Source organism: Papio anubis, chromosome 1 (genome assembly GCF_008728515.1).
Source record: "Papio anubis isolate 15944 chromosome 1, Panubis1.0, whole genome shotgun sequence".
In the NCBI taxonomy this organism is placed as follows: Eukaryota; Metazoa; Chordata; class Mammalia; order Primates; family Cercopithecidae; genus Papio; species Papio anubis.
In genome coordinates this window covers 185,069,396-185,085,777 of record NC_044976.1, presented here as the reverse complement: position 1 = coordinate 185,085,777, position 16,382 = coordinate 185,069,396, and the positions used below count along the sequence as shown (strand labels likewise).

Genomic DNA, 16,382 nt, shown 5'->3' with positions numbered 1-16,382 from the left:
CTCAGAATCTTTTTCAAGTCAGTTTTCCAGGCAGTCACTGCTGCTTTATCAAATTTCGCACTCAAGTGGAAACCTATTCGTCACCCCTGCAATCAATCTTAGAATTCATAAAAATGTACTTACTTTTGGCATAAAATTGTTATCTTCTAGATTGTCTTTCAAATCCTAAAGAGTTACAAAATTTCCATGTCAGATGATATGTACTAACTTTTAGTTTGAAGTATGTATTAATCAATACCTAGTCAGGAAAGCAGAATACATTTTAGGTAATTCCACAGAGGAAGTTCTAGGCGAGAAATCAATTAGAAAGACTTTGGGATTGTAGAAGGACAAATAGGAGCAACCTATCAGATTAGCAACATCAGGGCGCAGCTCCTGCTTTGAGGGGATGGAGGATCACATGGAGGAGACAGAGGTCATGAAGAAGATGCTGGAGACACCATCTGAGGCAGGGAGAAGGGGAAATACCCGTGTTGCCTTCTTCTTCCTTTCCTCCAATCATCTACAACTCCTCTGACTGTCCCAACACACTGGAAGCCTGTTGACAAAGGAGTCTGGGAAAAGTTCCAATAGTTTGTAAGAGTCAGCACTATGTGATACAGAACAGTGGAAGGTTGAGAAATGGATCGGAGAACAAACAGGCAGTGGTTGATTAGGAGTATGTGCATTACTGTTATAGTCAGTGGTCATCGGGGCAAAATGGCATGTAAGGCACATTCAGCCTTAGTTTTATCTGTGGGCACTTAAATCCTTCCACACCACAGGGACAGGGCATGAGGCGGTTCCATCTCTAAGTCAGTATTTCAGGGAACACTGCCTGACTCATGGGACACCAATAGCCTCAGGGGCACTTGACATTTGAATTATTTGAAACAAAGCAAGTTGCTCCTAATTATTAAGCACAAAATATGGCTAAAGTTCTCCCACTGAGAAAGATAGTAAGGAATCAATTACACTAATTTGTACTCCCATGTGAGCAAGCATATCATAGACTCTAACAAAAGGCAGATTTGGTGAAGAAACATGATGTCAAAAAAAAAACCTGTCTATCTCTAGGGGAATCAATCCAATTACAGCAGACACTGCAAACTACCAGAACAAAGAGATTTATTTATTTATTTTCTCACTTTGGAATAGTGCAGACATGAGCCAAGTCCTGGACTCCCACATATGTCAAGAGAAATTGTAAAATTTTATTATACAATGTTGAGGTTTCGTTTGAAACCAAACTGCTCATTAATTGCTTACTTGATGTGACAATAAAATAGGAGTTGCTGGTGGGAGCAGGGTTAGGAGGCATTAGGTTATCAAAACATATCAAGCTATGCTGTCCTCAGGGCAGCAGGCATTTGTTCCCTGAGTTCTCACCCAAGCATTGAGTGTTACCATGGATGCATGCAGAAAACAGAGACTGGGACAAAAAGAACCATTAAAGCATAGTAAAAGGCAACATTGAACATACGGAGTGAGAGTCACAATTTCTTGGCTCTGAATAATCCTCACGTGACAGATGGAAAATAAAATAAAAAACCCAAACCAAGCTAAACAACTAAACAAACAAGAAGAGACAATCTGCTCAGCTTGTAAAGGGAATCTACATGCCCTGAGTTGATTTACTAATGGCATTACTGAGTTTGCACTGGCCAACCACACTCTCTCTTATTGTCTGACATGGGGTAACTGGGCTGCGATTTGCAAAAATCTCAGTGGGATGAGTCTTTCCCTTGTTAGGACAATGAATGAGAAACAAACTCATTAATAATGATGGCAGTATGGTGTAAGGGTTAGTGTCAGACAGCCCTTGGTCAAAATGCCTGGACTTCCATTTAGCTGTGAACTTGGGCAAGATATATAAAGATACCGAGACTCTGCTTCTTCTTTCTTAAGAGTATTTACTTCAGACTTGCAATGAAGATTGATGAATATTATGCAGTTCAAGTGTTTAGCACAGTGCCTGGCACATAATAAGTATGGGGTATGCACATTTGCATCCAAAAAGTTCCAAATACAAAGGGACAGAAAAACAAAGTAAAATTGGAAGAAACTCTTCTCTTCCAATGTTTTTCCCTTGTCCCAAATTGTCCACTCCCTTCTCTGTCTTTCTTTTCCCAGCTCTGGAACAATTCTCTTCTTCTCCTGGAATTCCTATCTGGGTTCTAAGATTCACCCCCTCAGAAGTATTAGGATACAGTGCCCCACCCTTCTTCTTGCTCCCCTCCATGGAGGCAGAGACCCACTTCATTGGTAACAGGGACATTGTGGATGTGGCCCAGTCTCCATAAGTTCTCATCTCCTTTCCACAGTGAATTCATGCCCAGAGCAGGGCTTACCTAAATGTTGTGTCACTGAGTGGATGGAAAGGCACTGTTGACCCCTGATTGGATTCTTTTTATTTAAAAGATCCCTGGCTGGGAACAGTGGTTCACGCCTGTAATCTCAGCACTTTGGAAGGCCAAGGCAGGTGGATCACCTGAGGTCAGGAGTTTGAGACCAGCCTGACCAACATGGCAAAACCCCATCTCTACTGAAAATACAAAAAAAAAATTAGCCAGGCATGGTGGCAGGTGCCTGTAATCCCAGATACTTGGAAGGCTGAGGTAGGAGAATCACTTGAACCTGGGAGGTGGAGGTTGCAGTGAGCCGAGATCACACCATTGCACTCCAGCTTCGGCAACAAGAGCAAAACTCCATCTCACAAACAAAGAAACAAAACCCTTAGTGGCTTAAAGCAATAACCATTTTATTATGTTACATAATTTGGTGGGGGGGCAGCTATTCAGGAGGAGCTTGCAGGGTGATTCTTCTCTTTCATGTGGTATTGGTGGAGGTTGCTTGGTAGCATGCAACCGGGATACCACCTGTCTTGGGGTCTCAATACAGCTTCATTCGCCTGTTTGGTGCTTTGGCAAGGTTATCTGAGCTGGGACTGTGGACCAGAGCCCTGCCATGTGACCACTCCAGCATGGTGGTCTCAGCACAATGGCCTTGAATTTCTTAGGTGGCGGCTCGGAGCTCCAAGAGCAAGAGTTCCAAAGAAGGCAGAAGCCCTAAGGCCTTTTTCGATTCAGACTTGAAAGTCACATAGTGTCACTTCCATTACCATCTGTTGGCCAAAATACTTATAAACCTGCCCGGATCCAAGGAGAGAGGCAGTAGATCATACTTTATATGGCAGGAGTGTCAAAGAATCTGTGGCCATGTTTTAAAACTGCTACAGTCATCACCTTCTTTTAATTGCCCCTGCTTGGGCAGGGACTTGGATTCTGATCATTACTTTTCAAGGGGACCTATTAAGCCCAGGCACTTAACACCTGATTATTGAAGAATTTAAATAGAATCACATATTTCGATGGCAGCTGAGATAATCTCTATTTAAAGTGGCATTGTAGAGAGAAAGAAAGAGATTACATATTTTGGGCTTCCCATCTTGAAGCATTTCATAAGTCAGCCTGTCTGAAATGCCCCTACACAATGTAAGACAGGAATGTGTCTGGGAGGGCCTTTTGCAACACTTTTCTTCAACGTTTTTCTTAAATGGCCAAAGTATAAATTTCAGCAGCTTTCACAGCATCCTGTACTTTTCTGTCATAGTCTTCCTCACCCTTGTGGTGATAAGTTCCATGCCTAATTTTCCCCATAGGATGCCACGCTCTCTGATAGAGAATAAGCCTGTGTCCTCTGCATCATGTGTAGTGTCTAAAATATAGCAGCTGTGCAACAAATATATTTCACCGGCTACTTATTTGGAGAAGGTTGTAGAGAGAAGATGGGACTCACTACTATTTAATGTTTATAATTTGCTATGAAATATTTGATTCTTTTTTTTTTTCCAGTTAGAATGATGACTATAAGGCCCATATGTCTGGAATCTGAAGTGTAACATTTAAAACCTTAACAAGTTCCCTGGTGAGTCTAACCAGTTCACTCAGATTATTGAAAGACACAAGATAACATCCACATACCCGACACTTACTAATAGCTTTGTTTTATTATTCAGTTAATTATTTCATCTTTTATAATCATACAATAATTCTCTTTTAAACAACACTGTTATACCTGAAGATGGTCACATGATATTCTTTCTTCCTTCTACAGTAGTAAAGTGTTTTTCTTCATACTCAGTTTTTTAATAGAACATTTGAATATCAAGAAGTGTAGTTAACTAAAAAATAATGAATGGACCAAACTCCATGGAAAACAATTGCACACTCAATTAAAAGTCTAATGCTATTACAGCGGTTCATGTACATTCAAGAGGAAACTCCAGAGGTCTTGGGGACACGGGAGCTGGGAGAGTGTTGGTGAGATATAAGCACCTCCCTTAAGACCTGTTTGGCAGCTTGAAAACTCGAGGTTGAATACTGGTCCAGCACCATCACCCTTTCTAGCCAGGATGGGTTCCTTCTGGCAAGCATCGGGAAAAGTCAGCAGGGTGCGATCAATAGTGTCTTTCAAGGGGAAAACATCCTCCAGTCAATTGTACAACCATCCTAAGACTTTCCCCTGCCCCATTCATATCAGCCTTTTTAACTTGAATGTAAGTAGGAGCCAGTCATAGTTGTGTGCATTGTGTGTGCACGCATGTGTGTGTGTGTGCACATACATACACACATTCAGTGGGGAGAACTCAAGGGGAAACTGGAGGAAGAAAGTCTTGGGGAAAGAGGGGTCTAAAAAAGGAGGGTCACAGAAAGAAGTAAAAGACAAAGGTAAAGGTAGAGGAACCTGGGAGACTGAGGGAAAGATAGGAGAGAGGCAGATAGTGTGCCTAAAATAAAAAGAAGGAGAGGGTGCAGAGGAGGGACCCTGATACCTGCTTCACCCTCTCCCTGGTCTGTCAACTCCCACATCATCCACTTCTGGGCACGAAGGCATCGGCAGCCTCACCCTCCTTCCACTCAAGCTTAAAGCACCATGTTCTACACAGACGTGAATAGAAAGATGGCAAACAGTAGCAGCAAAGAGATGCTCTGGGCCCCGTCCGATTGGCCTGTCACATCTTCTCTGGCAATGGTGAAATATTTGCCCCTTGAGGCACTTTAACTGAGGCTCCAGCATTTGCCACAGGTGGGACAGTCAGTTTTTCTGCTGATCCTTTCTTTGAAAGTAGGGGAATCTCTGAGGCAGGTGCATTAGAGAGTTTGAAATAAATCCTTCAGTGTTTGGAAATAAGGAGACAGGAGAGTGAAACCACCCTGTGCTTTATCTCAGCCTCATCACAGGCTTCCTTCTCAGTCATGAGGGTGGGGAGGAGGGCCACGTGCAGTGGAACTGAGGGTCCCAAGGGTGCTCTAGCTCCAAAGGCCAAGGGCGCACTTTGGCCCCTCCTCCTTCCACTGCACAGAGGACACGTCCATGCCACAGATGCTTGGGACAGGTAAAGCTCTCTGGGCAGGTTCCCTGTTGGGCTGAGAGCTCGGACAATTGTGTGCCAGATGATACCAGAAACAGAACGGAGTATTGCAGGGTAGCTAAGATCCTGTGCCCTGGAGACCAACAGCCTGAACTCACACTGAAATTCAGTGTGAGTTAAGTGCATGAGGGATTTGGGGCAAGTTGTATAACCTCCTTGCCTCATTTTCCTCAACACTAAAATGGAGACAAGAATAGCACTTTCTTCAGGAGTTGCTGTGAGAATTCAATGACACCTAAAGTGCTTAGAGCAGTGCCTGGCATACAGCAAACACTCAATAAATGTTGCCTGTCATTATTACTATTTAGAAAAAAAACCAGTATAGCTCAATGACTAGCCTTATAGGTCCTGTATCTGTTTCCTGACCTTTCTCATGTGTTTCCAAATGAGGAGCCCTGGTCAAAGGCATGATGGCTGAAGGTGTGTGTTCAGGCCACTGAGTTGTATGGGACGGCTAAGGCCGTTGCTAGTTAACAGGGCCTTGCCAGGCTCTTTCTGAAAGTCTGGGCTTCCTGTTGCCTGGGTCACTATTCGTGACCATGCCAATGCTTGGGCGGTGGGATGGAAACAACACTCTAGTCCTTAACTGCCATCAGTGGTGCTTCCCTACACAGAATCCCAGCAACTGGATGGGCAGTGACCATGGTGGAATCCTCCTGCTTATGGTTATCAGAGAAACGATTTGCAAAACTAGCAACACAAGCAAATTTAGCAAGGTGGGGATGAACAGATGTTTTTTGTGATCAATAATAGCTTTAGTTCACTGTAACACTGATATGAAAGTGTTGACCCCTCCTGGACCCCATAAGACATCCGTCAAGCCTTATCTGCCCAATCTAAGAGGTGTGGGGGTTAAAGATAATCCAGGCACAAGGATATATATTGGTAGGCTGGAGAAGTCCATCCAAAGGAAGCATGGATTTTTTTAAAAAAAATAATAAACTCCAAGTCTTTTCTAGAATGTGGACTGCTAATTAGTCTCCCAGGTAGACTTTTCTGAAGGTGCATTTGACAGATGGCATCTTGTTCCCTCTCAAAGATCATGTTGTTCAGAGGAGGGGACAGAGATCTGACAGAGGGAGATTTAATCCCAGTCCTGGCTTAAAATAAGGAAGGATCTCAAAACCCAAGTGGCCCACTGGGGCCTATAATGAAAGCTGGTTACACCTTTCAGGTATGGAAATAGTGACAGCAAGGCCTAGGAAGAAAACCAGGAGGCACAGACAGGGGCCACCTTCCCCAGTTTTCTAATTGTCTTTCTCTGTGAGCAGGGCCAAGGCTCCCAGAGTGAGATGCTTCCTGAGGCATGTTTCAGCGTGGGGCCTGAGGCAGGCCTAACAACTTTCTGACCTCACCTCTATCCCTGGTTGCAATGGATTTAGGAACTCAGTGAGCACAGGGTGCCTACTTAATAGACTTTTCATGGGGATCACAGCAGAGCTCTTGAGCATTTTGGTAATCTTCTCGGGGAAAAAAATGAATGGAACAAAGTAACGGCAAAGCAAACCCCAAAGTAATCCTCTAAAGAAATATGGCACTGCATGAAGCCACTAGCTGGCAGATTTCCCAATCATGCAGATGGAGAACATCATACTGAAGAAGTTCTGCAGGGAGCAAGGATCACTTTCTCCCTGGTTTTGATGTTGCTGTGGAGGTTTTAATGTTCCATTAAAAAATATTAAAAATCCACAAACCAACCCAGATGGATCCCTCCTCTTTCCTACTTCATTCTGGCAGCAGCTCCCTGACCTTATGGTGCTAGATCTCTTTGCTGTCCCCATAGTCGTTGTAGGGGATGCTCAGGGTCTGCTCCTCACACGTCTTCCTGAGGTCCCGGCTGAGCTCCGCCCAGTCAAGTCCATAGGGTTTGATCTCGCTGTAGCGGCACCCCAGGTACTTGAGTGAGCTGCGCCGCAAGCTTATCTTGGGTTCCTGAAGGAGTCCATTGCACCAACTGCTGAGGTCCCCAAGCTGGGAAAGGATGAGACCAGCTTTCCTATGGATCAAGCACAGAGGATACTTAAGTTAGAAAGAAGAGAGGGTCTGGATGAACACAGCTACTGTTAGTGTGAGACTCTAAACTTCAAGAGGGCAGAGTGTGGTGTGTTTTCTCCCTATTTTACCTTTGGCACTTAGAACAGTGAGCCCTCCATAAATATCTGTCAAGCAAATGAATGAATGAATGAATGAATGAACGGGATAAATGTTCAAAGTGAGCAAGCACCAAAAAGAAACAGACAAAATGTAGTAAGGAAAAATAAGAAGAGAAAATTTAAAAAAACTAATATTTTAGTGGAAATGCATGCCTTTTAAAAATCATAGAGTTGGCAGGTTTGAAAGACAAATCAAATCAAGTTTCTTTAAAGCTAGTCATTTATCATTACTAAATGACAAATAATGTGCTCGACTGAATATTTCCCTTTCCAAGGCCGCTTCTGAACTAGTAGAAGCAGCCATTATGTTGAACGGAAAAGGATATTAGATGTGACCAATTATGCCTGGATGGAAGTAGCTGTAGTGTAATAAAGGCAAGGACAATAATACCCTCAGTTCATGTTGACACAGGATTATCCTTTGGGAAAATGAAGACTGTCAGTTGCACATATCACCTAATTAACCTCCAGGTGAGCTCATGCTCCATTTCTCCACCTCCCTCAGAAAGTGAAGAGGCCATTATCATTGTCACTTAGCCCCAAAGGAGAGGGAAAACAAAGAAGGTGATGAAAGTCACCTGAGCCATTGCAGATTCCTGAGAGAGAAGGGAGAGAGGAGAGCAAGGTGCCTCAAGTTGCACACACTGGAAAGGAGTGATCTCCCTGGGCCAGGAGCACAGAGTGTGAGAGCCTCTGGCATCTAGTTTGGGGGAAAGGACTAGCAACACTATGTCACTGGTGCAGACCATTGGCACTCACTTCTGGTGTCATAGATAAAGAAAGCCTAGAGTCAGTCCTCAGACCTTACTGGATTTGACTCTGAATACAGGAAGAGTAAAAGATCAGGATCACCTCATTCAGTTGTGTTTTTCTTATTCTTTAAAAATGCAAGTAACCAGAGACCCATGAAGGAAGATACTCTCATTTGAACAAGGTCTTGTGACTTGGAAAACTCAACAAAGACTACTGACTTGGAAAACTCAATAAACACTATTCTTTGCAGCATTTATTGACTGCTAGTCTAACTCATGTGTGGAACCACTCTTTTCTAGTTTCATCAACAATTTGTATTAGTCTGTTTTCATGCTGCTGAGAAAGACATACCTGAGACTGGGCAACTTACAAAAGAAAGGTTTAACTGGACTTACAGTTCCACATGGCTGGGGAAGCATCACAATCATGGTGGAAGGTGAAAGGCACATCTCACATGGCGGCAGACAAAAGAAGAGAGCTTTTGCAGGAAGACTCCCATTTTTAAAACCATCAGATCTCATGAGACTTATTCACTATCGCAAGAATAGCACGGGAAAGACCTGTCCCCATGATTCCATTACCTCCCCCCAGATCCTCCCCAAACACGTGAGAATTCAAGATGAGATTTGGGTGGGGACACGGCCAAACCATATCATAATTCCTTCCAGAAACTGAAATTTTATTCACCTTATTTACAGAGAGGTTTCAAAGAACAATAGCCACATGCCTTTCATTTCTCCTCTACTGTCCTGGCAGAGAGCATCACCAAGGGATGACCTCCCTGCATTTCTAAAGGGTGAGCTGGGAGAAGGGCGGAGATTGCAGTCCATCGGAGGAAGGGTTTGAGCTTCAGCAGCAAAGTCAAGGGCTAAGAGTGGAGTGAAGTCATGGGAGGTACAGTCATATTTTCTCCAACTTCAATAGTGGGTCAAAAGAAATCAAACAAACACTCTGCCTGCCGACTAAATCATCTTGGGCGAATGATCTGTACTTTCCCTATCAGCCTCTGCAGTTTGGCCAAGCAGGTTTTCCAAAAGTTGTCATCAACAAGAACTCTGGTGGCCCTGCCTCTCAGTCTGTCCTACTGTATGCCATTAGTTGTTGACAAGTTCATGGGAGGTGGAGAAAGGGGAGAGGCAGAAGAGGGAGGGACAACATCGGCATCATCTTCAAGAAATGAACAAAGAACTCCCATCATCCTTCCAAAAGAATGAATTTAATTAGCCCATACAGCCTTTGTTGCTGCTTTCAGTGCTCACTTTAAATAATAATAACAATAATAAATTTGGGATTGCCGTTGACCATTTTGGAGCCTGTGGCTTTCTTTCTTATTCGTAGAGCAACCAGTGTTTTTCTCAAACTATTTTCAACCCTCAGCTCAATCTGGAGGCCTCATTGAGTTTTAATGAAATTGGATTGTGGTGAACTGAGGGAATCCTCTGTTTGCTCAGAGGAAGTAAGCAGCCATAGACCCTTTTCTGCTCATCTTCACAATTAACCCCAAAGTGGGTTGATGTATTTCAAAACAGAGGATTTTTCCTTTCCTGTGGTTGTCTCTGAGATCCATGACACTAAAAAGCCAAATTTTATTTCCTGCAGACTAATGAAACTACACAATGTTTTCTAATATATAGCCATGAAAGACTAGTATTACACATGAAGGAGCCTCCTGGGAGGAGACTGTGCAGTCAGTGGTGGCCTTACTTTACAACAAGATCTACATTTCTTCCCCTGCTCACTTTCTTCATTAACCAATTTTGCTTCTGACTCTTGAGTCACAAGAGAGAAATTTTAAAAGCACTCCAAATGCCCTTAGAAATCAAGATGATATATGCAATGTTAGTGCTTTTCAAATTGTGACATTTATGTTCCCTGACAAAGAACTGTATATATACACTCAATAAATGTCAAAAGAGAGAAGGGAAGGGAGAAGAAGAGGGGAGAGGGGAGCAGAGAGGAAAGGAGTGGGTGGAGAAGGAGGTAGAGAGAGTGGAGAGGAGAGGAGAGAGTTAGAGAATGGAGTTGATATTAGGGATGAGTAAGAATAAGGTAAAGACAAAGACAGGGTATGAAGTGAAGGGGACATTTTAAAACATGTATCTACTTTCTAACCCAGGATTTGTCTCTTACCAAAACTGAGACAAAGCAAATTAAAAATCCCTTAGATTTTTCTCTCTGGTCTATAGTGGTGGCTCTCTTTGCCCAAGAACTATCACTCTTTATAAACAGGAAATTATTTATGGATTGTAGAAAAATCCTGCCAGATCTTACACATAAAATCATTTTATTTCAGGATATAAATCTAATTTTCCTCTTTCCTTCAAAAGTAAGAAAATAGAATGTCCTCAATGACGGTCTTCTGGGAAAGTTTATAACTGCAAGTCACAGCAGGCCAAATGAGGCTGATTCTCTCTCCAGTTTGGTCAGAGGTCAGATGGATGGGATGACTTTTGGGTGGTACTTTCATTCTGCCCTGTTGGCTGGAGTGAAAGAATTCTTTAAGAGACAGAGGATTCTATAGTGTTGATTTTCTTCATTTCCTTCCTTCCTTCTTTCCTTCCTTCCTTCCTTCATTCATTCTTTTTTCTATTCTCACAGCCCTTCCCCTATTTTTATTGTTTCTGCATGAGCACCTAAATAATTTGGGGACATATAGGTAATAACATTCCATATGAAAATCCTTTTTATCATACTTATCCAAAAATTCAATCTTTCCAGGGAAGTCTGTTTTCTCAAAGCAGCAATATACAGTTATGATTAACAGAACAAAAGAAAAGTGAAAGAGAAGAAAGTGCACATTCTTCTCATTTCTTACTTTCCAAGCACACTATTCTGTTTGTGCAACCTAAAAGCGGTGGGTGTGGAGTATTAGGCAGTTGTGGCCCTTGGGGCCAAGAGAAGTTAGCACACACTATGTGACCCTAGCTCTGGCCAAGATTGACGTCAAGATGGGTCTTTGTCTACTCTCATGTTGCATTTCAAGAGATGTGGAATTTAACTCAAAACAAGTATTTACAATGCATATAATATATGAAAAACCTAAATGCAAAAAATATTTTTGGATAACTTCTTTAATAAAATTCCAAATTTTCTTTCACAAGACCATGCTTTTGGCTCTTTGAGTTTTAGAATGCAATGTCAACATGATAAAAAAGGAGGGTAAAATAGGTCAAGAGCAAAATTGTTTTTCAGAGTTCAGGAAAAGCATTCATGGCTGGACTGCTTAAATAGAGCTCATCCAAAACTAATCTGCATGGGCTGAACTGTCTTAAATCAGGGGACTTACTTCTCTGATTGCCTAAGCTCATCCAGGAAATCTCTACAACTTCATGGATGCAGTATTACAGCACAAGATATACAAAATTTCAAGAAGTCTTTAAAAGGGTTGACTTAGTTTATTGATTACCTGGGACCTAACTCATCCTCACATCGCCAGGTGAATTCCCCGAAGCTCTCGTAGTGCTGGTTATAGTGGTAGAGGACCCGGTGTAAGGTGGGGGAACCCAGATCCAGGAGGGTATTGTAGGCGGTCTGCTGCTCCTTCCCACTGGTGTAGCCATTGAAGAGATTGTAGATCTTGTCTGCTATTTCTGAGGAAGCAGGAAAAGGAAAATAAGTTCATATTTACATATATACAAAATAATGTATGTATACACATACATTATATATGATCTATATCATATAGATATATCATAGACACATGTAGATCATTTATAATGTGTATATAATATGCATATATATCATATAGTATATGCATACACATAAATGTGTGTATGTGAATGTGTGTGTATATACATATATGCATGTTTGCTTATGTGTCTGTGAGTATGCTGTTACTGAAAGCGTATTGAACCCAAGGCCTGAAGAAAGTGATTTGAGTAATTCACTTTGTGTCTGCCCCACCAGGCTTCAGTTTTCTATTCTAAAATGAAAGCCTTTGACTAGAATACCTCTAAGGTTTGTTTCAGTTACAATATTCTTTTTTTTACTCAGGTTTTCTAAAAATACCTAGCTTGAGGAAAAAGCTCATATATTAACACTTTTTTGGCAAGTGCAATTCCAGGGAAGCAGGAGCGAAGATAAAGAGAAATGAAGCAAGAAAGAAGAGAAAGTAAATGTAAGGGAGAGCATGAAGGAGCTGGTCATGCCTTCCTGATGAGCTGATTGCTACATTTTGCAGGAGAGGATGTGTGACTCACTGGATCTCCAGTGGGTCATTCAGGGGTAGAAGGAAAGAATTTATCTCCAACTTCCATCCGTGATTGGTCTGAGTGTGTTCCCATGGGTCATTAACAACCCTACACTTCTAGGTGGCACATGCTTGCATACCAGGGTTCCTGCCAAAGCAGCAGGGCAGCCCTGGCAGCGAGTGGTGGGCGTTCGGCTCAGGGATGAAGTGAGGCACTGTCAGGCGGTGCTTGCGAGTGACATGAAGAGTCTGAAGTGGCCTCATGACTGTGGGAAAGCAGAACCCTTGTTAGGACCACCTAGACCAGACGCAGAGGCAGATCTGTGGAGACCCAGAAATGGAATCTAGTGTAAATGAGTAATCTTTCCATTGAATTTATGTCTCTGATATTTCTTCCTCAAAGGCATAAATTGCTAAGTCTGAAGTTGGTGATGTGGCAAAGTGGAAATGATTTTGTATAGACTTGGCATTTTTTTCTTACAGAGCTCAAAGTACTTCATCATTAAATATTTTCTCTTTTAACTTGTCAGAAAGGAGATGTATTTACATTTTTCTCACTAAACAGCTGAGAAACTAAGATCTGGAGAGCAACGCTTTGTCTTGGATGCAGTGTTAATTCTGGGGATGAAGAAATGAAGTCCACAGGTTCCTAAGCCACAACTTGGCCAATGTGACTGCCTGTTAGCTCGCAGGCATGGCAGCCTGATTCCTTGTCAAACTTCCAAGTGACTTCAGCACTGCTGGTCATGACAAAGTCATCCTTGTAGCAGTTTCCAGAGTTTGAATGAATAAAATTTCTACCTCTATCCTGCCCAGACACAGAAATTATTTCTTTACTTTTCTGTCTTACCTGCTGCCTATGAGGACAGGAGCCAGATTTTACGCCCTTATATCCTGAGTGGCTAGCACAAGGTCAGACAATCTACTAGATCCAAAAATGTTACCTGAATGAATAGAACTTAAACCTTTGGGAACAATTTAAATTTACTTTGGGGAAGAGTTTCTCAGTGATATCTCTCTATACCAGGTCACACCAATCCTGTAGCAACCAAACTTGCAGCCAGCATATTTAGCTGCATTGCAAATAACTTGAGTATAGAAGTCCACTTAGATTTTCAGGTTGCTAAAGTTCTCATACTGTTAAAAATGGAATCAAGAAACAAAGAGGATAGTGATTTAGAAAATAAATATCTATGGTATCTCTAGTTGTTTATCGAAGGCCTATGATTGCCAAGAACTTTGCACATGTGAATTTCAATTCTCACACTACCACTGAAAGATGGATATGAATGTGCCTGTTTTACAAATGGGAAGATTTGGGAAAAGGTCAAGTTACCCACCTGCCCAAGGTCACACTGCCAGTGTGAGATGGAGTCAAAATTGAAAACTACGCCTATCTGCCATTGCTATCGTGTACTGATGCGTGGAAATAGGTGATGTATAACCAATTTAAGGTACAGGAGGCAGAGTCATGGGATGGAAAATCTGGGATGACCCTCTCTAGTCAAGGGCATTTCCCTGATTGGGCCACAGATGTCAAGAAAGAGGGAATCCTAGTAGCTGTGCAGGCGGTCTGTCGTTTCTGAAGTTGAGATAAGAAGAGGCCGAGGGACTCTTCTTCTAAGAGCTGTGTTGTGTTCCATGGGAGGCAGGGAGCGCTTGCTGAGAGAAGAATGACCAGGGGCAGGAAAAATGCTGGTCATAAGACCAGAGCTGAGATAGGCAGGTCTGGACTTCCTCTCCCGCTCCTGCACTGGTGCCAGTCTATGCTTACTTGTTGTGATGAGAAAGAACAGTCCACATGCCAGGCCCTTTGCTGAGGAGCAGTGATGGCTGAGGAGATGCCAACCATTCTCATAACATAGCAGTCATATCCAGCTAGAGAAGACTAAAGGCTCCCAGCTTTTGCAGCACGTGGGATGAGACCAGTTTCCACCACCAATCTCCTAAAACCACAATATTCTAGCTCTTGGGTATGCTTAAGAGCTCACATCAGTAAGTGAGATGCTGTTTTCAGAAAGATCTATGCTCCAGGCTCCTAGCGCATGAATATTTCTGGCTCCTCCTATTTTCACAGAAAGAATTGAGAGAATTTATTTTGTTAGTCTTCATAGCATCTCAAGAATTCACTAACTCAAACAATGGAAAATAGTAGAGGTATTTTTAGTTATAATTTTACTCAATTGCAGGTTCACAGAAACCTCAAGCTATTCAAGACAGATACCTGTCTTTTCTCTCTTTAACGATCATGATGTTTGGAAATACATAAGACGCAGGTGAAAATATGGCAAAGAGCCTGTCTACACAGTCTCATCACAAAAAACTTGATTAGAAAAGAACTGAGATCTCTCAGGCGGCAGGATAAATTAACAAGGCTGAGACTGAGGCTCTCAGGCCCAGGCACCATGGCAACAAATGGAGTTGGGCCACACCCACTGTGTGACTGGGGACAAGTTACTTAACCTCTGTGGGTCTTAGTTTCCATGCCTGTTCAATGATGGTTAATAATACATACCCTCCAAGATTCTTGTGAGAATAAAAGCTATATTAAATGTCAAACCTTTTGTTTTTTTTAAAAAGCACAATGTCTGGACATAGTAAGCTTATATTTATTCATTTATTAAATAAAATTGTTTTCGAGTACTTACTATGTGTCTAACAATTTTCTATGTCCTTGAGCTACGTTGGACAAAAATCCTCACCCTTATGGCACTTACAGTCTGGTGGTAGGAGACAGTCAGGTCAGGTAAGCAATAAACGTAGTAAATAAGTAAAATATAGTGTGTTAAAAAGTGGGGAAAAATAAAACAAGAGGAAGTTCCTCCTTCTACAGCCTTTGTATTTCTGTGAAATCTGTTCTCCAATAATGAAAAGGAGAACCAGAAGGATTTGCCAGTGGGTTGGATGTAGAGCATGAGAGCAGGCAGGGGTCACTCCACCATCCATCAAGTCAGCCCCTTGCTCACCGTCCTCCAGGGCTTCCCAATCCAATCCCAGGCAGAGTCCAGTGCCCTGTTTTGATGACCAGGCCCTGCAGGATCCTTCCCACACTCTTGGAGCTCCTCTCCTGCTCTTCTCCCTCCCACTGTGCCTCCTTCCTCTTCTTCAAACACAAGCCAAGAATCTCTGTACCGCTGCTCCTCGATCTGGAAAGATCTTCCCCTAGATTTCTGCATGACTTACTCCCTCACCTTCCCAAGCCACTCCAGTTAAAATTCCACTCTCTGCACCTCCTATCCCACAGCCCTGCTTATTTATCTCCATAACACATATTGCCATCTGAAATATTACACACATTACTGTGTTGTTGTTGGTGGTCATCCTTGCTAAGATATAAGCTCCATGAGGCAGGAGGTTTGGCTCCAACTGCCTAGGACAGGTATTTAGTAAGGGCTTAAGGTATATTGAATGATGTAATGAACTCATGAAATCAGATTGTAAATTTCTTGAAAACAGATTTTGATTCTAATTACTTTTGTATGTAGCATCTAATAGCAGGGTTCGATAAATGGCTGTGGAAGGAGCAAATAAAGGGATGGATAAACATTTATGTCTGCATCAGGAAGAGAGAACGGGCATCAGGGAGGGATGGATGAGAACTAGCCTTCCACGGATGAAGCTTCATGAAGGAGAATTCTCAGAAGGCCATGCCCCAACCTAGAGTCTAGCCAAGAGGGTTGATCTTATTACTCACATGAGCCTGAACCTACTGTGGGAGGCTGGTTTCAGCAAAACATCGGTAGAAACTTATTTCCACAGTGGCTTTAGTGTCATGATGCAGGAAAATTCTTCAGAGAAAGTATCTAGTTTAGGATAAATCTTCACATAAGGGATGAAGTCTGGCTTTTAGCTAGATAATGAGGAGCTGAAGTCA

The 16,382-nt window shown here is 42.4% G+C and overlaps 1 protein-coding gene across 4 annotated transcripts in view; it reads right to left on the bottom strand.

Moving 5' to 3' along the window:
* The window catches only part of ASTN1 (astrotactin 1), a 374,655-nt gene that overhangs the window by 64,469 nt on the left and 293,804 nt on the right, over positions 1–16,382 (bottom strand). For 2 of the 4 annotated variants that reach the window (XM_017952711.2, XM_017952715.2), the window contains exons 22-23: positions 11,726–11,909; positions 3,966–7,409 (exon numbers count right to left, since the gene is read on the bottom strand). In XM_017952711.2, the coding sequence (XP_017808200.2) occupies positions 7,172–7,409; positions 11,726–11,909 (422 nt within the window). In that variant the 3' untranslated portion in view covers positions 3,966–7,171. Of the gene's footprint in view, positions 1–3,965; positions 7,410–8,981; positions 10,800–11,725; positions 11,910–16,382 lie in introns of those variants that run through there. The other 2 variants (XM_017952719.3, XM_017952723.3) reach the window with 2 other exon arrangements.